Source organism: Heterodontus francisci, chromosome 22 (genome assembly GCF_036365525.1).
Source record: "Heterodontus francisci isolate sHetFra1 chromosome 22, sHetFra1.hap1, whole genome shotgun sequence".
In the NCBI taxonomy this organism is placed as follows: Eukaryota; Metazoa; Chordata; class Chondrichthyes; order Heterodontiformes; family Heterodontidae; genus Heterodontus; species Heterodontus francisci.
In genome coordinates, this window is record NC_090392.1 from 58527088 (window position 1) to 58550590 (window position 23503).

Here is a 23503-nt window from a genome sequence, read left to right on the forward strand (position 1 = left end):
CACTGTTGGGAGACCTCAGGGCACATAGGGCAAGAGGGTCACAAGGTTCAAGGATTAGATTGGAACTGCACCTGGTATTGTCATCTCAACGATCTCAATAATTTTACAGCACACTGCATTGACTGTTGCTGACAAAATATAACTTCCAACCAGGGTAGAAGCAATGAAGGTTTATTATACCACTAAAACCAGGAAAATGTTTCTGTAGCTCATGATCTAATATTTTATCACTTTTTTGACAGCAAATTGGAATGCAGTTCAAATGCTGGTTATTAGTGAAGTGACCTTACTCATATAATTAGAAATATTGCCCAATGCTTCAGAGTTGTGTTGATCCATGCTGGTTACAATTTTTTTTAAATATTGAAAAAGCATAGTGAAGGGTCAAGGAACATATTGCTGCACACCAAAATGAAAAGTAGAGTGTTGAACTTTGGGGAAGGTCCATACTCAGAAGGACCAAGATCTCTAGAATTACTCTGACACTTCTGGGCGACTCTGCCTAATCTATGTAGATGGAATTCAAAATTTACAATTGCAATCTGTGCAAAAGCAGCATGCTGATGCACATCCAGTGCAATATTTTGAATTGACCTCTCTCAAATAGGTATTAGTGAACACTGCACAGCAAGTGTTCCAATCCTCCACTGTAGTTACTATAAGCTGCAGTCTCTAAACTGCACTCACGCTCACTAGAAGAATGAATACTAACATGGATTATAAAGCTAGGGCAATCTTATCCTCACTTAGAGGAAGAAAGACACAAGTATCATCAAAGAATTTGCAATCTGGTGTATGGCACATTATGTTGTACCTGAAGAAACAAAGAAATCACCCCTTCTCAAGGTGAACTACCTGATGCAACAATTTGTAAGGGCAGACCACATTGGCCCAAAGTTGGCTGTACTAGTAATGGCGAGGCTGTCAGCACTCGCTGTTACTACAGGGTAAAACTGACAGCAGCTTCTGGCATTCACGTATACGCAGTTAAACACGGAACTCAGGATGTTGCTGTTACAGTCCATGCTCCTCCACAGGCTGCACTGTTGTAGTCTTCATCAATGGAATCTGCACAGAGACCATGGTGGTGGCATGAACATGGGGTAATTCTCACTTTAAAAATGCCTAAAAAAAGTTAGGGTTTGTTCAATTAGGTTTGAGTTTTTACGGTTCATTAAGTGATAGTTACTGCTGAACAAGCTCTGCTGTTCTGAAAAAATTAATTTGACACGTGCGGAATCAATGTTTTCAATAGTTTTCCTGTTTTGCTCTTTTTGTATTTCCCTTAATCCCATGAGTATGTCCCAATCTTTATTTTGCTTACTGTACAAAGATTTAAATGTAATTTATACTTCCTGTTTTGCTGTCTGATGTCAGTGAAAATTCTTGACTCTCATTGGCTGAACAGTTTTCCAACTGCTCACCAGTTCACTGGTGCCACAGATCCCCTGTAGGAGGCACCAAATTCAAACTGACATTGAAAAAGAGGTGGGGTTGAATTTTCGGTCTCCGCCAAAGGCATTGAAAATACCGGCAATGGCCAGCGTGTCAGTTTTCCGATGCTGTTCCCAGCACAAGTCATTTTCGCCAGAATGGGGGGAGGGCGGCCCTGCGATCCCACCCAATCTATGATGAAGGCCAAGTAAGATGGTTAAAGAGCTCATAAACGCTCTTAATGAGAGATGTGATTTTCACAGGGGCGCACAGGCTGAACGCACTGTCTGGGGCAGACCAGCTGAATGGAGACAGGTACACAGTAGGGAGCCAGTCATGGCCGCCCCAGGGATATAGCTGGACCCACAAAAAGGAGAACAGCGCCAAGGAGGCCTCACCCATTGAGAGTCAGGTGCCCTTGAAACAGCACAGTTGGAGGTGAGAATGGACAGTAAGCGCTCGTGCAGTGCATAGGGTTGTCACCATTCTGGCATCATGGGAGCATTAAAGCAGGAGACAAGGCTGCCAAGCATTACTGTGCCACCTGGAAATGGTGGCATGACTCAGAATTTGGGCCCAGTAGCCATGAGGAGCAACACCCTCTGCAGAAATGGCAGAGCCCCTGGCATCAGGAGGACAGAGTTGAGCGACGAACAGGAGGAAGGACATAAAGGCCACATCTTCAGCATAAGATCTACCGCCAAAGACGTAGCTACCTGGAGATGGCCACAGGTGACCGCGACTCTCCAGGCAGATGATCACAGGCATCTGTGTCCTCATCACTGAAGACCACACACCTCGCAGGACTGGTCATCATGCCCTGCCAATAGCTGTTAAAGTCACTGTGGCCTTGATGTCCTTTGCTTCTGGCTCCTTCCAAGGATCAGCTGCAGACCTTGGTGGTATCTTGCAAACGGCTTAACACTACTGCATCTTGCAGATCATTAATGAACCACTTGTCAGAGCTGGACAGAACATTAAACTTTAGACAGATGAGGCCTTGCAGGCAGAGAGGATAGTGGGTTTCGCCATCATTGCTGGATTCCCCAAGTGCAGGCCATCATTGATTGCACCAGTGGCCATCAAGACACCCTGACTGGCCAGTCAGATTCATCAACAAGAAGGGCTACCATTCTCTCAACGTTCATCTGGTCTGCGACTACAACAAGAGTTTCCTCCATGCGTGCGCGCGCTTTTCTGGTTGCTGCCACGACTCCTGTTTTCTCTTGCCAGTGCAGGCTTGCCACGGCAAGAGCGAGGCCATGTTCTTTTGTCCCCTTCACCGTCAGGTCAGATTACCTGAAGGTGCTGGGGATATGGTTCGGAAGGGCCGGGGCATGCACCAAAACCTGGGAGGAACGAGTAGCCAAGGTACGACAAAAGTTGGGCATGTGGGGGCAGCGATCTCTCTCCAATGTGGGCAAGAACCTGGTCATCAGGTGCGAGGCGCTCACATTGTTGCTCTACGTGGCGCAGGTCTGGCCCATACCCCACTCCTGCGCCGTGGCAGTCACCCGAGCCATTTTCCGCTTCATCTGGGGATAAAAAATGGACCGGGTCCGGAGGGACACAATGTTCAAATCTCTGGACAAGGGCGGGAAAAATGTACCCAACGTGGCCCTCATCCTGATGACCACCTTCGTGTGCGGCTGCATCAAGCTGTGTGTAGATCTCCAGTACGCAAACTCCAAGTGTCACTGCGTGCTGAGGTTCTATCTGTCCCAGGTGTTGCAAGGATGGGCCTGGTCACATTGCCGCGGAACGCTCCATGCAGTTGGGCCGTGCCGTACCACCTATCCTTCGTGGAGCAGTTTCCGCGGGAAAACACCTTTGACCACCGGTCCATCAGGCAGTGGTCTGCACGGAATGTCCTCAAGGCCCTACGGGAAAAGGAGACGGTGGATCCTGTCGGATGGTTCCCCGAGCAGAGCATCAAAGTCATTTGGCGGAATGCCTCATCACCAGAACTTTCAAACAAGCACCAAGACGTAGCTTGGCTGGTGGTGAGAAGGGCCCTCCCCGTCAGATCCTTCATGCACACCCGAAGTCTCGCCCCCTCTGCACAATGCCCCCGCGGTGGCTGTGGTGGAGAAGAGACGGTCGCCCACCTCCTCCTGGAATGTGCCTTTGCAAAGCAGGTGTGGAAAGAGATGCAGTGGTTTTCGTCGAGGTTCATCCCAAGCAGCTCTGTAACACAGGAGTCTGTGCTCCACGGGCTGTTCCCAGGGATGCACACCGAGACAAACATCAACTGCTGCTGGAGGACTATCAATTCGGTGAAAGACGCCCTTTGGTCTGCCCGAAACTTGCTGCTCTTTCAGCGCAAAGAGTTGTCCACCACCGAATGTTGCAGACTGGCACATTCCAAGGTCCAGGACTACGTGCTGAGGGATGCACTAAAGCTTGGGGCAGCCGCAGCAAAGGCTCAATGGGGAAAGACCACAGTGTAAGGTCCCCCCACCAAGCTGAACTGAGGGGCTGGATCCATGGGAAACCCCTCGAACTGTATCGGAGAAATTTTGTGTGCTGTATAATGTAAAAATGTATCTGGCAGGACAAATGTGAAATGGAAGGGTTGTGAGGCAACTCATAATTGTATAGAAGGAAACTGATCACCTTTGCACTGTTTGTATTTTTTGACTTGATGCTGTTTTAAACTGTTTGGGAATGTAATTTTTACAGATTTTTATGAATAAAGTATATTTTGCAAATTAAAAAAAAAAGATTTAAGGCTATCAATAGGTCAATGAGGCCTTGACGATGTAACATTCTGTTCACCATTGAAAGGAAAAAAATATAAAAGCTGTTGCGATAACCTCATTACTGCAGACAAGGAAGGAACCCAACCAATCATGGAAGGAGAGCTGCAACCAAAGCAACCCATTCTCAGAAGGAAAATGGCAAAGAGGGAACTCGACTCATCTTCAGAAGAGTAACTGTTCTGTGCTCAGAGCTAGATATTTAAAGGGAGCCTGACCCATCACCGGATGAATATTTAAGGGAGCCTGATCCATCAACAGAAGGATATCTAAAATCAACCTGAGTTTGCCACTCTGGGGTGATTGTATGACCATTTATTTAGAACATATTTGGGCCTTGCTAAAGCATCTTTATTGCTAAGAGTAGATTAAGAAGGGCATTGTATTTCCAGGTAGACTAAGAAGGGCTCGTTTGAAACATGTAACTGTGAGTGAGTATGTGTGTGTATGTGTGCGTGAGAGAGAGAGACTATTGCTGTATGCTCCATGGTTTTTCTTTGAATCTGCTTAGAACATTTATTGTAGGTGCTACATGCCTATATTATAATAGAATTTTGCATTATAAAGCTTAATATTTAATTTCAGATATTTGAGTGTGCTGTCATAATTCCTTGTAATTTTCGTGTCCAAACCTATCAAAGCTAGAAGTTTACATCCTACACTGTCATCCTCCGAGAAGAGGACCTCCCTCCTCTCCCTTACAGTCTCCAGCAGAACCTCCAGGACTGCATATGAGAATCGAGGGCCTGCCTTGGCCTGGGTTCCAAATCTCTGGCAGTGCAAAGACATTGTGGAATTCAAGTCTTCTGTCTTCTTCCAGTCTGCAGTAACAGCACTCAAACTGCAGCCACAGAAATGGCTGCTATGGTCAGTTTAAATTGGGCCCCCACTTGAGTGGTCTCGCCTCTGTTCCTGCCCCGGCTAATTGGCCACCAAGCCTGTCTCCAAAATAATTTAGGGGCCAGCCCTGTGAAACGCAGCAGATTACTGTTTCTCCCCTCAATTCCCCTCATTGCATGGGGATGAGCACTGGACTTGGAAACAGTCCTGACTGTCGCTTCCCACTCCCACAGCAAAAATCTAGCCTGAAGTCTCTACTGACAACCCCACAAAAAGTCTGTGGGCAACTGTATGTGAGGTTTGCTGCTCACAGCAAAATGCGGGTCATTATCTTTCATTGCTTGTTATTACTTCAGACTCATACTGAGCCAGTAACAAGATCCTCCACCTTTTACAAATGACAACTGTCTGAAATGAATCAGACAACAGAATTTTCAGAGATCTCCAGCATTTATAAATAAAATTACAAAAATAAAAGTACTTCTCCAGTAGGGGAGGAACTTAAAGTTTTGTGCACTAAAATTATTAACAGTTAATGTGAAGATGGAAGGAAAACGGGGAGGAAATGCTGAATTCCCATATTCCCCCAAAAGTGAAGTTTGAAGTGAGATTTAGATGGAATTCACAATAGGAAGTGCAATTGATAGTGGCCCTGATTTTGTCTTGTGACCCCTCTCCGCATCCCGCTGCCCAAATCCTCGCCCTGATTTTATGTTCCTGCTCAAGATCAATCATTCTGCGAAGACGGAGAGTAGACAGCTGTACAATTACAGTGACTAGGCTTTGTGAAGAAAGGAGAAAATTCTACTCTTATAATGAACAAGAGGAGTTTTGCTGGAGGGGGAAGAGAGGAAGCTGTAGGTTAATTTTCCAATATACTTTAACCAGCTGTAGTGCATCAGCTGTTTGGAACGGACTGCCAAAGTAAGCAGTTACAAAGAAGCAGAGCAAAAACATAAAGTGTAAAAGAAAGCACATAATGAATCCTCCTAAAAAAGGTCTATTTTTATACTTATTAAAGGGCTATCAATTGTTTATGTATATATGGATAAAGTAGGTAGAGGGAATTGACATTTTAAATTTATTTTGAGTTGATTTGCCCTTACTTATATCAAATCAATCTTGAAGTGACACTCTATCATGATTAAGGTCTATCATTTTTAGAGGTCCCATGTTGTCTTGCAAAGAAAAGTCGTACAAACGCTAACAAAATATGCTGATTTACAAATTAACATTATACGTTGTTGTATATTTGTATTCTTAGAATTTTAATTTTATTTAATCAATCCCGGTACCAAATTAATCAGCAATTATATTTGGGATTTTTATTAATGAGAAAATTTGGTTCCAAGGTCAAGAGATGTAAATAGAGATTCTAGAAACATTTTGCTAAACTGGATGCAAAGTAGCAGTGATGAAGTGCTCAATTGTACATGGCAGTTCTGAATGAATGAATGAATGAAAAGATGAAAGGCAATTTACTGAGTAACATCTGAGAATACAACAGTCTGTACATGTGCATCTTATTACGAGGATTCCAAATAGCCGCATATATAAAATCTATTGAAATCAATGCTATGAATTTTCTTTTGGTAGAGTGCATTGAGCTGGCAATTAGTTATTGCAACCCAGCAAGACAATTAATCTACAAAACGATTCATCTATGACAATGTTGAAAAGCTTTCATCATTGCAAGTACTGTAGCTTAGATACTGCGAGTCCTTGCTAAATGGCCTGAATGGTGGTAGTTTTGGTAAAATTAAGGATTGCACATCAATTAATATGTGCAAAACCACAGGCACACTGCAATGTTTTCTTACAACATTAGCCATAATTGGTACTTGAATATGCAAATATTGTGATAGAGGACATTATCACACTGCTGGGAACAGATGGAGGCCAGAAACAACAACCTCAGCTCCTTAGCAATATAAATATCTGTAGCAATTCTCATATTCCTGCATCTTCCTACAGTGATTATAACACCAATAATGAAGAAAAAATACAGAAAAGCAGTCCCAGGGTCACAGTTCCACATCAATAAAAAGTCAGCTCTTTAACAGATTTTTGAGGAAATCAATGGAACTTAAAATTGGACTGATTTTATAATGACAGACAATATGCTCCACCCCTTTACCACTGAAGGTGAAAGTTACCTCCATATTCTTCAGCTGATTACTAAATAAGGTTAAAAAAGCAGAAATTGCTGAAAATGCATAGTGGTTCGGACAACAATTATAAAGAAAATAGGTTTCTGATTGTGATCCTTGCTCAACCCCATTCTAATCATGGAGTCATAGTCATAAAGGCACAGAAGGAAACCATTCAGCCCATCATGTCCATGCCAGCTGTCTGCACAGCAATCCAATCATTTCCACCCAGGATCATAGGTATCTCCGAGAAATACAACATTCCTCGGACTGCTACTCTCCGCATCCTGAGATCCACACTCAGTGCTATGCGCCGCCACATGCACACACTGGACCTCTCTCTCCAGCAGCACCGCCTCACCTTATCTCAAAGCTGTTCTACTCCGCAGTTTCATCTCATCTTACGTCTCATCCGACGCATTAACAAAAAACTTTTTTTCTTCCTTTCAGGTGTTAAGGAACGCAAGCTCCAGCAGCTGATGGGGACTAATGCCCCTCCAGATCCTCCCTCCGCTTCACTTCCCTCTGACCCCACCCCTTCTGATCTGACCCCTTGCCGTGTATTCACTATACCCTCTGACCTCCCCCTCTCTGATGCTGAGCGTTCTGTACTCAGCAAAGGTCTCAGTTTTATCCCCTTACGCCCCCACCTCAATGAATTTCGCGCTCGGCAAGACGTTGAGCTCTTCTTCCGTCGCCTATGCCTCCGGGCTCACTTCTTTGACCAGGAGTCCTCCCCCCGACCAGCAGACCCATTCACCCGCCTCCAGCATTCTCCCTCTACCTGGACCCCTCCCCCTGGCCTCTTACCCGCTCTTGATCTCTTCATTGAAAACTGTCGGCGAGACATTGGTCGTCTCAATTTCTCTGCCCCCCTCACTCACTCTAACCTGTCCCCCTCTGAACTTGAGGCACTCCGTTCTCTCAGGTCTAACCCCGACATGGTCATCAAACCTGCAGAAAAGGGTGGTGCTGTTGTCGTATGGCGTACCGACCTCTACCTTGCAGAAGCTCAACGCCAACTCACGGACACTTCTTCCTACCTCCCTCTGGACCATGACCCCACCACCGAACATCAAGCCAACGTCTAAAGGACTGTCACTGACCTCATCTCCTCTGGAGATCTTCCCTCTACAGCTTCCAACCTCATAGTCCCACAACCCCGGACAGCCCGCTTCTACCTCCTTCCCAAAATCCACAAACGGGACTGTCCCGGCAGACCCATTGTGTCAGCCTGCTCCTGCCCCACTGAACTTATTTCTTCCTATCTAGACTCTATCTTTTCTCCGCTGGTCCAGTCTCTTCCCACCTACATCCGTGACTCTTCTGACGCCCTACGTCATTTTGACCATTTCTAGTTTCCTGGTCCCAACCGCCTCCTCTTCACTATGGACGTCCAATCGCTCTACACCTCCATCCCCCACCAGGATGGGTTGAGGGCTCTCCGCTTCTTCCTGGAACAGAGGCCCAACCAGTCCCCATCCACCACCGCCTCCGCCTGGCTGAACTTGTTCTCACATTGAACAACTTCTCCTTCAACTCCATGCACTTCCTTCAAGTAAAAGGTGTCGCTATGGGTACCCGCACGGGTCCTAGTTATGCCTGTCTTTTTGTGGGATATGTCAAGCATTCTTTGTTCCAGTCCTACTCAGGCCCCCTCCCCCAACTCTTTTTCCAGTACATTGATGACTGTATCGGTGCCATTTCCTGCTCCCGCCCCGAACTGGAAAACTTTATCACCTTTGGTTCCAATTTCCACCCTTCTCTCACCTTTACATGGTCCATCTCTGACACTTCCCTTCCCTTCCTCGACTTCTCTGTCTCCATCTCTGGGGATAGGTTGTCTACTAATATGCATTATAAGCCCACCGACTCCCACAGCTACCTCGACTACACTTCTTCACACCCTACCTCCTGTAAGGACTCCATTCCATTCTCCCAGTTTCTCAGTCTCCGACGCATCTGCTCTGATGATGCTACCTTCCATGACGGTGTTTCTGATATGACCTCCTTTTTCCTCAACCGAGGTTTTCCCCCCACTGTGGTTGACAGGGCCCTCAACCGTGTCCGACCCATTCCCCGCACCTCTACCCTCACCCCTTCCCCTCCCTCCCAGAACCGTGACAGGGTTCCCCTTCTCCTCACTTTTCACCCCACCAGCCTCCATATCCAAAGGATCATCCTCCGCCATTTCCGCCACCTCCAGCGTCATGCCACTACCAGTCGCATCTTCCCCTCCTTTCCCCTGTCAGCATTCCGAAGGGATCGTTCCCTCCGCGACACCCTGGTCCACTCCTCCATTACCCCCACCACCTCGTCCCCGTCCCAGGGCACCTTCCCTTGCAATCGCAGGAGGTGTAATACCTGCCCATTTACCTCCTCTCTCCTCACTATCCCAGGCCCCAAACACTCCTTTCAGGTGAAGCAGCGATTTACTTGTACTTCTTTCAATGTAGTATACTGTATTCGCTGCTCACAGTGTGGTCTCCTCTACATTGGGGAGACCAAGCGCAGACTGGGTGACCGCTTTGCGGAACATCTCCGCTCAGTCCGCAAGCAGGACCCTGAGCTTCCGGTTGCTTACCATTTCAACACTCCCCCCTGCTCTCATGCTCACATCTCTGTCCTGGGATTGCTGCAGTGTTCCAGTGAACATCAACGCAAGCTCGAGGAACAGCATCTCATTTACCGATTAGGCACACTGCAGCCTGCCGGACTGAACACTGAGTTCAATAATTTCAGAGCATGACAGCCCCCCATTTTACTTTCATTTTTAGTTATATTTTCTCCCTTTTTTTTTCCATTCTTTTTTTACATTTTTTACAATGCTTTTTTTTTGCATTTATTTCATTTCATCTTAGTTTGTTCAGTTTGCTTACCCACTGTTTTTTTTCAGGTTTGCACTTGCTGCTGTTCAATATTCAGTGTATTTACACCTAATCTGTACTAATGCTTTGTCTTTCAACACACCATTAACATATTGTTTGCCTTTGCTCCGTGACCTTTTGGTCAGCTAAGTGGCCTGGTCCAATCTAGACCTCCTTTGTTATCTCTTGCCCCACCCCCACCTCACTTGCTTATAACCTGTGATTTTTCTAATATTTGTCAGTTCCGATGAAGGGTCACTGACCCGAAACGTTAACTCTGCTTCTCTTTCCACAGATGCTGCCAGATCTGCTGAGTGGTTCCTGCATTTCTTGTTTTTATTTCAGATTTCCAGCATCCGCAGTATTTTGCTTTTATTACAATCAGTTCCATCCCCTGGCTGTATCCATGTGGCCCTGTAAGTTGACTTCCAAATGCCCATCCAATTTCCTTTTGAAATTATTCATTGTCTCTGCTTCCACCACCCTCGTGTGCAGAAAATCCCAGGTCATTACCACTCACTGTGTAAAAACGTTCTTCCTCACATTCCCCCCTGTATCTCTTGCCCAAAACTTTCAATTTGTGTCCCCTGGTCCTTGTACCATCAGCTAATGGGAATAGCTTTTCTTTGTCTACCCTATCCAAACCTACCAGAATCTTGTACACCTCTTATCAAATCTCCCCTCAATCCCCTTAACTCCAAGGAGGAACTGCATAGAAAATGTTTCAGTTTTTTATCTTTTAGATACTGACTGATCTACTCTGAACATAGAGTATTTTCCTATTTTTATTTCAAGTTTACAACACTTTTTTTTTTAGCTCTCCCAAACATATTCTTTTTGTACTTATACTCGATAAACTTATGACTTAGCGATGTGCTCATATCACAGTGTCCCAAAGAGATCTGAAAAGGAGGGCAACAAGAGACTTTCTAATGCGATATTTGTATGGAGAAATACTTTAAATTTTAAAAAAATTGTATTTTCAGATCAGCTGTGTATTTTGAGAAATGCAACACAAGACTAATTAGTACAGTACACTTCTCATCTGAATGGCGAACATTCCTTGTTCCAATCCTACTCGGGCCCCTTCCCCCAACTCTTTTTCTATTACATTGATGATTGTATCCGTGCCATTTCCTGCTCCCACCCCGAACAGGAAAACGTTATCAACTTTGTTTCTAATTTCCACCCTTCTCACCTTTACATGGCCCATCTCCAACACTTCTAAACTAAACTAAACTTCCCTCCCCTTCCTCGACTTCTCTGTCTCCATCTCTGGGGATAGGCTGTCTACTAATATTCATTATAAGCCCACAGTCTCCCACAGCTACCTCGACTACACTTCTTCATACCCTGCCTCCTGTAAGGACTCCATTTCATTCTCCCAGTTTCTCCGGCTCCGACGCATCTGCTGTAATGATGCTACCTTCCATGACAGCTTCTTCCTTTTTCCTCAACCGAGGATTCCCCCCCCCACTGTGGTTAACAGGGCCCTCAACCGTGTCTAGCCCATTTCCCACACCTTTCCCCTCACTCCTTCCTCTCCCTCCCAGAACCGCGACAGGGTGGGAAGTGAGGACAACGGGAACCCTATCAGCCTCCATATCCAAAGGAGCATCCTCCGCCATCTCCAGCGTGATGTCACTACCAAACGCATCTTCCCCTACCTTTCCGTCAGCATTCCAAAGGGATCATTCCCTCTGCGACACCCTGGTCCACTCCTCCGTTACCCCCACCGCTTCGTCCCCTTCCCAAATCACCTTCCCCTGCAATCGCAGGAGGTGTAAAACCTGCCCATTTACCTCCTCTCTCCTCACTATCCAAGGCCCCAAACACTCCTTTCAGGTGAAGCAGCGATTTACTTGTACTTCTTTCAATATCGTATATTGTATTCGCTGCTCACAATGTGGTCTCCTCTACATTGGGGAGACCAAACGCAGACTGGGTGACCGCTACGAGGAACACCTCCGCTTAGTACGAAAGCATGACCCCAAGCTTCCGGTTGTTGGCCATGTCAACACACCCCCCTGCTCTCATGCTCACATCTCTGTCCTGGGATTGCTGCAGTGTTCCAGTGAACATCAATGCAAGCTCGAGGAACAGCATCTCATTTACCGATTAGGCACGCTACAACCTGCCAGACTGAACATTGAGTTCAAAAATTTCAGAGCATGACGGGTCCCCCATTTTACTTTTATTTTTAGTTATTTGTTCTTTTTTTTGTGTTTATTTCATTTTAGTTTGTTCAGTTTGTTTCTACTGTGCCTACCCATTGTGTTTTTTTTCATGTTTGTCCTTGCGGCGGTTCAGTTTTCAGTCCATTAACACCCTATCTGTACGACTGCTTTATCTTTCAGCACATCATTAACATATTATTTGCCTTTGCTCCATGACCTTCTGGTCAGCTATTCTGTGACCTTGTCCTATCAACACCTTCTCTTTTGTTATCTCTTGCCCCACCCCTGCTTTACTTGCTTAAAATCTTTTACATTTCTTATATCTGCCAGTTGTGAGGAAGGGTCACTGACCTGAAACGTTAACTCTGCTTCTCTCTCCGCAGATGCTGCCAGACTTGCTGAGTATTTCCAGCGTTTCTCGTTTTTATTTCAGATTTCCAGCATCCGCAATATTTTGCTTTTATTTACACTTCTCCTCCTAATTGACTAGAGAAGTTTAGCACCTAACTGCCCCTTACAAAGCCAAACAATCTCCAAGTCAGCTTTCCTCATTTTATAATAGTTAGAAAAAAAAATCAATCTGCGCTACTTGTTTTTTTACCCCTTTACGCTATTAACGACCAAGATTTTAATGTGCTATGTATTATTCGTTTTATTCCTGACAGCAATGTGCACCAGGTGTTAACCACCAAATGCTGCAGGTGGATTGCGCTATTAACTTAATCATTAAAAAACAGATTTACCACGGAGTTTCTTCCAGCCAATGCAAGGCTAATGTTTCTAGGTTACAAAAAGAATCCTACTCTTTTTTATACTAAAAAAGGGTGGAAACTGAACTGCAATACTTACACATTCATAACAAATTACTCAGTTTACTATTTTAACAGAGGTGTTAACCTGTTTAAACCAGATTAATGCCTCTATCAAATCACAGTCAAATTTCATAAGAACACAAGTGTTAAGTGTTTCTATGTTAATATCACACAATGTAATTTTGAAGCTTAATTAGGTGACCTTTCATGGAATTGCTCACAAGAAAAGTCTCTCTTACTATAAAAGATTTTTATTCATCTTCCACCCTAATATCTTCTGCCTTTCTTACTCTCTGCTTCTCTTTTCTAAATTTCTCTCTCTGTAAAGCTTGCACATTTTTTTCCTCTTGTTTAGCGTCTGTAATTTTTAAAATCTCATTCCTTTCCTCACTATTTCTCTCTTGCTCTCCCTTTTCTTCTCACCCCTACAGAGACCTGGAATCAGACTCAGAATCCCAATCCTCTGACTTCAGCAGAAAGGTCTCATCTCTCCCTTGGGTAATAAGCAGGGATTGGGGGAGTGAAAACTTTGACAGTTATATAGACAGTAAATTATCTCATTTTTCTTAATTCAATGCTGTCCAAACTCTAGCAATGACATATTGTATAATATAAATCTATATATGCAGATTTACAAACAGATTTTAAAAAACTCAGCAAAGTAAAGAAAATAGCTGAAATGCAGACAATCTCATTGAGAAGTTAATAACCATAAAATAAAATGCTGAAAGTTTCATAAGAGAATTATCATATCAAATATTATACAGAGGTACAACCCCAAATTATTAATTTGACCCAGTTATCACAGTAATAAATGTCCCAGCCTCTGCACTAATAGATTAATGAGATATAACAGAAATTGTCTACTCAACATGTATTTCCATAATTCCGTTCACCTTCGGGCACTGAAAAATATGAGTGCCGATTCGGTTAACAAGGGGAAAAATTGTACCATTATTATCACAGCAAAGCCAGATGCTGAGGTTATTATATAATTGAGACAGAAAATAATGAGAGACTGATTATCAAAAAAACCTGGAAACAGCGGTGACTTGTATGTCTGAAAGATCAAAGTACTGCTCATACCGCAAGTGTGTTATAGAAACTACAGTAAGCAATCTATTTGTTATATATGATTAAAGACGTCAGATTTTTAAATTATCATTGTCAATCTCTATTCTTTCCAGTATGTTTTTGATATGTAAAGTTAGAATAAACCATTTCATCATTTGCGTAATTTGTCCCATACAATTCTTCAAGATGTTTTAATAAATTCTGTAAGTCGACAAAAACTATAATAAAATAATGTTATGGCCATGGATAAATCTCTGTAAAAGTCAGTACAAACAAGCAAGTTCCATTCAATAGGTTTGCATGGATGGTTTTAAAACTGGGTCTTCGTATGAGCACAACATTCACCATGTGTGGGTTACAAGATCTTTACTTAAGGGTTAGGTTGAATATCTCACTTAATCTCTATTATGCATCCTCCAAAGAAACGATGGCATCAAATGAGAACACAGTTCAGAATTTATCTGGGGTCACCAACTCTGAAAGCTCTGAAAAAAGTTTCCTCTGATGCCTGTAGTGTTTCGGTTCCTTGCCAGCTTCAACCTTTGCCTGTGCACTAACAAGACTCAAATGTTGCTGCTGATATGGGTTAAGCCCCTCAAGTGGACCAGCATGAGAATGCTACCAGTGTTCCGCCCTGATAATAATTTCAACAGTTTTTTTTATATAGCAAATGTCTTGAACTGTCTTCTTTTAGGTTTTCTACTTTTCCCCCTGTAACAGTCAAAAGCATTTTTATTTAGCTGAATTAGTTGTTATGACCGAGATGGGAGAAGTGCACTGTCTTTTCTAGTTCCACTTCTCCACAGGTCACAACATATATTTAAATGTTTACCCAGTTACCGATACAGTCAATCATATACTCTAGTCTTTATCCCAGAATAAAATACACCAACCATGTTTCTTCAATAAACAACAAAACTATCAGTTTATTATAAAACACGACTTATCCAGTAACAAAGCAAAGCATCAACACATTCTGAAATATGAAAATTCCCTTTTTAAATACCAGCTCCCCACCTCCCCCCACCCCCGCCACACACACACACACCGGTTAACTGAAAAATAAAGAGATTTTCTCTGCAGAGCTCTGTGACGAAAGAAAACAAAAAAAGGAATATTTTGGCCAAATATTTGTTAATTTTTGAAGGGAAAAAAAAGATGTGGAAGGATGCCAGTTGTCAGTTTTGGTCTGGCGTCAAGGTATACGGAGACGGATCAGTGGGATCTTTTCTGGAGCAGTTCATTCTGGAGATGTCGAGAAGTAGTCTAGTGGGCTTTCCAGGAGAATTGTGGCATCAGGGGTTTCAGTTATCCCACTCTTGATTTGCAGTTTTTTCAAAAAGGTAGAGAAAGAGGAGCTGACAGTGAATTTCTCCAGACCTCTTAGAAAGGTGCAGGAAAGATGAGCTGGATGTTTCTCCTTTGGCAGTTGATTACCGACTGCTTTTCAACACAGTCCACACCCCAACTGAACCAAAACAATATCTCAAAAGCAAAACTCTGAACAGCAAGTCAGAACCTCCTGACCACTATAAATTGGGACATGTCACTTCTCTGTAAACATCTCCCCCAAGTCATCAAGGTTTCTGTTGTTTATTGAGCTTAAGGCATGTGATTTCCAGTAAAGGTTGTTTTCAAACAAGACCTCTCGGTGACCCTTGTAAAAAAAAATCAATGGAATTTTTTTCAGTTTTCCCAAATAAACCAATGTCCATAATTCTAACAGATGAATCTTCAAAAAATATTTTAAAAAATAGAAGCACTTTCCTAACATAGTTCTCGGAGTGACATGCAGAATAAAAAAAACGTTTTACTAGTATTGTATCATTTGGGCCAATTATATGGGTACTAACTTTCCAAGCATTCTGTAAAGCAGGATACAGTTTTAGACTTCTAATACTGGCATTCAGAAATTCAATGGATTCCATTTACTCACATACAGATTAAGGAGCGTAGCATTCTCACACAATTCCCTAATATTGTAACTAAACTTTTGATTAGACTATAAAATATATACAAAATCATCTCAAATGATTTTATTACTATAGTATATTACATACAAAACATGGTATTTCTGGTGTAGCTCAATTTTGTTTCCTTCAAATTACTGTTTTTCTGGCATCTAATTTTGATTTTACTGAAAAGTTTGTATCTTGCTTCTTCAATCGGTCAAAATTTACAGTAACTAGTGAATGAACTTGACTTGCCCATTGAATTTACATGAGATTTAGCAAGACAAGCTGCAGTTAGTGGGAGATCTACAGGGCATCTGGGACTTGTGTGAACAGGACAAGTATCTTTGTATCTCCTTAACCAAACAGATTGAAGAATCGTTAATAAGCAGCGCAAGGTCTGAACTCGGAAGTTTAAGTTAGAATAGTGAATCCCTTGCAAAATGGCCTCCTTCTGTGCTGTACGTAATGTATAAATGAGGCACTGAAAAAGAAATAAAAAATGGAAATAAAGACTGGAGTAAGAGAGAAAAATAAGAGACAGAAAGAAAAAGTTACAAGAAAAAAATATATTTACATTTTTAAAAAAAAAGTCTTCAGTTAATACCTCACTGCTATTTTTTTTTACTGTAAATTTTGGCACATTATGTTACTTGGAGAGATAGTCATTTTAATGTTCATTTGTAAGATATTTGCAAGTTTCTTGCGATATCTTGTGTACTGCAGTGCTCTCTAGTGTCTGAAGGTTGCCATTGTATCCCATAACTTTCACTGTTGCAAATAAATATTAGTAAAGCTAACAGAACCTTGATTTAACAGCTTCAGAACATATTCCTTGAAATATTTACTATTAAAGGTTATTTTATAATTCTTTACACATTTTTTGAAAAATATATGCACCAAGCAATAACAGAGGAAGTGGTACTCCTGCTACTCCCACCAAGCCCACTGCTTTCAATGTAGGCAGGTTGCCTATTCCCCAAGAAGCAAATTCACTAGGGAAACTAACAATAGGCTCAGGACATGAGTCTGCTCAGAGTGCCGGTGGAACTGACTACATTGAGAAGAAATATTTTCGGGTTTTTTTGATCAATTACATGGTTTCATTAATTTGTAACCATTTTGTCTGTTACTCAATATCTTAATTCAGATTATATTTCTGACTGCCCAGGTGTCAATCAAACCCCCCACCTGCCAAGACTGAGGCACACATTATTTTGCCACATGAACATTAAAACTTAAAATTGCAGGCCTCTGACAGGAAAGATATTTGCATAGTAACAGTGTTGGAACAATGGGGACCCAGTCCTTGCTTCCCTAATAAACAGAAGTGGTCAGACCAGTTTTAATCATATGATTAACTGGCTGTTGCAGAGCTTCGAACTGAGAGTTTTAAATGGGAGAAAACAACATTTGAAATCAGAAAGCCATGTGCTCCCAGTTGGAATAGAACCTCCTCTCCAGTCCTGCCTGCCTCCATCTCTTTCCCACAGAACTAAATCTTGTGGAAATATGTGAACCTCAGAGAGAGAAAAGTCTCCTACATGAACAAGGTTTAAGAAGAACACTGGGCCCCGACAAACAGCAAGACTACCCACAATCAAGTGAGCTCGAAGTTTAGTAAACAAGAAACTCTTCTGATATTGCCTCAAACCCCTCTCTACTATATTTCTCTCTCCTCCTTTCTGTCCCTATGTGCATGCGTGTATCGCGTGTGCATTCTAGCGTGGGCACGCCGTATATCCGTAAGCGTTAACAGTATTAGATATTAACTTTAAGTTTGAATAAAATTTCATTTTTCTTCTTTAACCCTCAGAAAACCTGTGTGAATTGGTTTCTTTGTCTTATAATTGGAAAGCTGTGAACAAGGATTTACAAAAGGTAGAGCTCAAAACACAGTGTTTAAAAATAAAACCCTGTTACAATAAGATCAGGTGAAGACAGTAAAAGACCCCTAGACACATTTCTCACCTGGTCGGAACACCAGGATACTCTTAAAAAATGTTACATAGGTTATCAATATAAAGAATTTGTAAACAAAGAGGCCAATAATGAAGACCTGCAGAGCTCTGATCCTAAGGTGCTCGGTGCGCTTGTCTCCCATTGAGCTGGCATTGTCCAATAACATAAGATCAGATTGATACTATACTTTGGTACCACTCCCACTGTATGCCGCATCACATGCTGGCAGTATTAAGAGTACAGTATTGACCATCCTTAATGTTGCATTTCAGATTTCATCAAGACCAATGGCTGAGGGCAGAATGGACTCATTCAATGATCAGGCTCTGGAGTCGGTAGGGCGAGCAGGCAAAGGCAAATAGAATTGCACTGATGGAATGGGTAGCTCTTTCTATTCATGAATTGCACTACGCTTGGGCTAGAGACATCAACAGCCACATGCAGTAAAAGATGGTGTGTACTTGTAGGAATTCTGCACCATAGCAGAAGTGGAGGACTTTTCTTTTTGCGGGCGGCTTTCCAGAGAATATGTGATGAAACCCTTGGCAATGATACCCACTTGATACAGCTGTGGACTGAATATCAGAAGATGTAACAGCAATCTCCGCACTTGCTTGTAGAAAGCCTATCACATAAAAGTTCAAAGCAGCAGTAAGCTTCACAACTGCTAACCGGGTCATTTCTATATACGAACTGGTCTCCAAATCTGGCTGCAGGAGTTGCAGATTTGGCTGAAAGTTACTTTTGGTATTTAAATCAGCGCAGACTGATCAATATAAAGAAAAAAACCTTTTTTGAGACAGGTGCCAGTTAGAAAACTAGGCATAATGCCAGCATAATGATGTTGTCATGACCAACCGCTCAAGACAAAGCCCCAATCAAAAGATATGATTCTGATTGCAGTGGGAGAAACGCACTGTCAACTCAGTCCCATCCCTCCACAGATCACCTAACATATCACTTTAAACTTTCCAAATTAAAGAAATCCACAGCCAAATTGATTCATCTATTAACCCCCGAATGAGGCGAAACAAACCAGGTGTCTTTAGATCAACAAATTAACTGTTTATTAGAAAAACTAAACTCTTAAGCACTACTAAGATATAAACAACATTTAAAAAAAAATAAAGTCCTTGCAGATTCACTCTCCTGCCGAAGTGGAATCTTCTAATGTGGAATGGTCCAAGGTTGCTTGAAGTCCTCGCAGCCGTCCGATGGGAAAAAAAGGTTCTTCAACAGTAAGACATTCAGTAATCTAGTCCAGCAGTTGAAGCGATGTTCTTCTTTTCCAGCGATGAATTCAGCAATTACAGTTCAGTAGTTAAAGTAATTGGTTATTTTCTTTTAAGAAATTAATCTGGCTTGACTTTTCAGAATTCTGAGAGTATAATAAATAGGGTTTAAACAGACAGAGGGAGAGCTCTCTTAATTCCATCACTATATGTTGGCAGACAGTCTGTGTGTCTGTGTCTGTTCAAAGCCCATTTTTCAGCTAGTTTCAAAAATTAATCACAATATTGCATATTTAACCTTAGTCTCTGAGTGGCTGTATCCAAGGCAACCAGGATGCACATTTTAAGCTGGTTGGTTCCCACTCTGTATGGCTGTATCCAATGGCAACCAGAATGTACCTTCTCTAACTCTTGAGGCTTGCTTGTTCCTAAAGCACCACTGATCCTTTGTTGACTTAAAGACACACTGCATATTTTCCCAAAAAATCCACCAGTATCATAACAATGTGTCTAAAGTATAATCTTACCTGTCTGGCACGTCTCTGCAATGGGCCTCGTGTATAGTCTCCAAGTGCTTAAATGCTGCATTATGGCAGTTTAAGCCCAACTGGCTTGGAGAAGGCCTCGGGGTTCCTGTGCTGTGTGGCTTTGGTTGCTTGATATTGTAATATTGTTTCCTTTCACATTGCAGAAAATTAATGCTATATTCAGTTTCAGCATATTGTTAAGGATTCTTTTAGCAATGCAATGCTTGGGGGAAGAAAGGCAATCCCTAAAGATGGTTTCAAATCCGTCTTGCCACAACCAGTTAGAGTGGTACTTCTCCAATCTGGATATGGGTCACATGCCCACCATTTTAGGGAAAATACAATTTGGTGTGGGAGAACTTAAAGCTATAGGACCAAGAAATTGAGAAAACTAATCAAAAACGAAATGACGAAAGACATTTTAAAATGTCACTGAAACAGGAAAGAGGTGATAATGTTTCATAAAACAGAGAAACTAGGAGAGAATAATCATAAAGGCATCATCTAATAGATGAAGTAAAAGAGGGGAACAGAGTAAACAGCAAAGCATGGAAAAGAAATGGGAGGTGGAAAGAATAAAACAGACAGTGGAAGAATGGTGAAAATACAACTCCAGCAATAAAAATGGGACAAAACACTGCATTTTTTTTTAAAAGAGGTAACATTAAAGTATTTTCAGTGTGAAGCTTTGCTTAGTTTAAAAAAAACACTAAATGTAACCTACAAATTGGCAGATCGCTTACAATTACTTTCTCATTCTCAGGCCCTGGAGCCACAGCAGCTTGCCTCTTAATACTAGAGAGTAGTTGCTCAACTGACTTCAGTTAGCAGGTTGAGTTATCATCGCCCAGTTTTTAAACTGGACATCCTGGGTTTTCTGTGGATTGTCAATAAATTTTTTAAATGATAAACAGACACCAACAGCCTGTTTTTCGCATCAAAACCCAGTTTTCCCATTTATTCTGTGTCTTATGATAAATAGTTAAGATGAATAAAGTTTTAAAACAATATTCCAGTTAGTATAATTAGTAGCCATGATCCCACTCCCTGCCCCCATCTGGATTTAGATTTAAAAGGTTGTAGCAGTAGAAGTTGATCCACCACTGAGCAGATGCTACTGCTGTCAGTCCTGAATGACAATCAGAAGGTGTTAGCAAATTTAGTTCAGAAACTAAAACATAGAACAAACACAAAATTAAACAAAGGAAAAACACAAACTTAGGTAATCGATTTAGGCAAGAACTCTGCAACAAAAACTCTGCAAAGATATATATGAACAAAAGAAATAAAAAAATCGTGTTAAACCCTCAAGTTGCAATAGTTTGGTCACCTTAACTTCAGTATAGCAACCAGTTTTCATACACTGATAAGCACTTGAGCACTAAAACTCATGATGGCTTCTGCCCTCATATAGCACATTCACTGCAGTCAAAAGGAAAATATTTTATCACACCTACCTGCTGTGCACTTTTCACCTCCTTTTCACTGTATAATAGTTGATATGAGGCTATTTTGCGTCTGCCCAGAGTTTGCTTATTATGCTCCACAATATTATCCTGCGATCTTACTTTTGGTTGCAATTTCCCCTCACGAGAGATCACAGAGTCCTTGTGGTATTTCACACTATTTATGCTCACATCACTACATGTTGATTCATGTTCTAAGAACTGCTGGTATTCTTTCTGATAGTGATCATTCAAATTTTCATAGTCTTCTTCATCATTAAATTTATTTTTCTCATGGCTATCCTCCGGTACTGTTTCTGTGATTTTGTCTGTTCTGGTTTTCCTATTGTTTTGCAAATCACTTTTAATGGTATCAGCATAAAATCCAGGAGAATCAAGTGAGTCACAATCTTGAGTGCTATCTTCACTCTTACAATAAGGAGAAGGTAGTCTTTTCCTTTTCGATTGTTTTTCTACATTATCACTATCTTTCAAACTAAATCTAACTCCTTGAGCTTTATTTGTTTGCCTTTTATGTTCCAATAAGTCTAGACGTTCACATTCAGAATCACTGAACCTTTCACAGTCATCTTCATTGTGACATTTATTTTTCCCATGGTTATCCTGGGGCACTCCTTCTGCAATTTTGTCTGTTCTGGTTTCCCTGTGGTTTTGCAAGTCACTCTTGATGGCCTCATCATAAAATCCAGGAGAATCAAGTAATTCACGTTTTTCTTGAGAGCTAGCTTCACATTTACAATAAGGAGAAGGTAGTCTTTTCTTTTTAGGTTGTTTCTCTACATTGTTATCACTTTCTCTCAAACTAAATCTAACTCCTTCAGCTTTATTTGTTTGCCTTTTTTGTTGCAATACAAACGAAGATTCATGGTATCTTCCAATATTTTTCTCCAACAGCTCATTCGACTCTTGGAGCAAGCTCTCCAGTGAATCATTAAGATGCGAGTTGTGTTTCTGTTTGTACATAAAAATCTCTGCTCCCACTCTAGTATTTCTCCAATTGGGATTATACCGCAGGCTGGCATATCTGTCACTGGACTGATGTCTGCAAGAATTTTTTTACAAAGTTCAATTGTAGCATTAAAAATTGTTGACCAAGTAGCCAAAAAAAAATCCTATTCATTAGTTTATCTCAAGTTTATAACCTAATGTGCCCTAAACATATGATAGGGCAGTGTAGCACCAAATGTGGAACAAAGGATTGAGTAGGAAAGCTACTACCCTGTTGCATCACTGTAGGTAAGGGCTATCATGCATCCTAAATTCATGCATTGAACAAGGCAGTAAGGTCTCTTTGTTTGTAATAATAGAATGGAGGCACAGGAGAACACCCTTTCTTGCAATTTTAATTATTGTTAAAGACAGTCTGGAGGCATTTATACAACAACTTACATTTGTAAAACTTTCATCATGTGAAATGTTGCAAGGTATTACTTCACAACAAGGGAAAATGGACACTGACCACGAAGTGGGGAATTTTGTGAAAAAGCATTTCCCAAATGCACAAAGTTTTTAAATAGACTTTTGAACACAGGGAGAATGGAAGCAAGAGGAAGTAGTTTTGGAAAAGAATTCTGAGAACAGAGGCGGAAAGATCTGCATTTGATGATGGACTACAGGGAGCAGAGACCCGTGTGGAATTAGAGGCAACCTGTTGGCTTGGCTAGGAAAATGGTTAGGATGGAAAAAGAGAAGGGATAATAGATATGTATTCAAATTAACAGTTGATGATAAGTGGTATTCCCCCAAGGATCTGTACTGGGGCGACAGCTTTTCACTATATTTAGAAATGACTTGGATGAAGAGCTGTATACTAAGTTAGGTGGCACAATAAATACAGCAAATGGCAGCAAAAAGTTGCAAAAGGATTTTGATAGATTAAGAGAGTGGGGAAAACTGTGGCAGATAGAATTCAATGTGGGAAACTCTGAGGTCATTCACTTTGGACCAAAGGAAGATAGATAAGAGTATTTTCTAAATAGGAACTGTGGACAAGCAGAGAGATTTAGGAGGCCAAGCACAGAAATCACCAAAAACTAGTGGATAGGTACAAATAATAATTAGAAAGGCCAATGGAATGTTAGTATTCCAGCCCTCGAGATAAAAGCTAAGGGGTGGAAGTAAATTGCAGCTCCAAAGAGTTCTGATTAGACCAGGGTCTGGACTACTGCATTCAGTTGTAGGCAGCACACTTCAAGAAGGATATATTGGCCATGGAGTGTGTACAGTGCAGATTCACCAGAATCATACCAGG

General features: G+C 41.8%; 1 protein-coding gene across 3 annotated transcripts in view; it reads right to left on the reverse strand.

Moving 5' to 3' along the window:
- jhy (junctional cadherin complex regulator) overlaps positions 1 to 23503 on the reverse strand; it is a 104258-nt gene that overhangs the window by 64035 nt on the left and 16720 nt on the right. For all 3 annotated transcript variants that reach the window (XM_068053885.1, XM_068053884.1, XM_068053882.1), the window contains exon 3: positions 21244 to 22294. In XM_068053885.1, the coding sequence (XP_067909986.1) occupies positions 21244 to 22294 (1051 nt within the window). The remainder of the gene's footprint in view (positions 1 to 21243; positions 22295 to 23503) is intronic.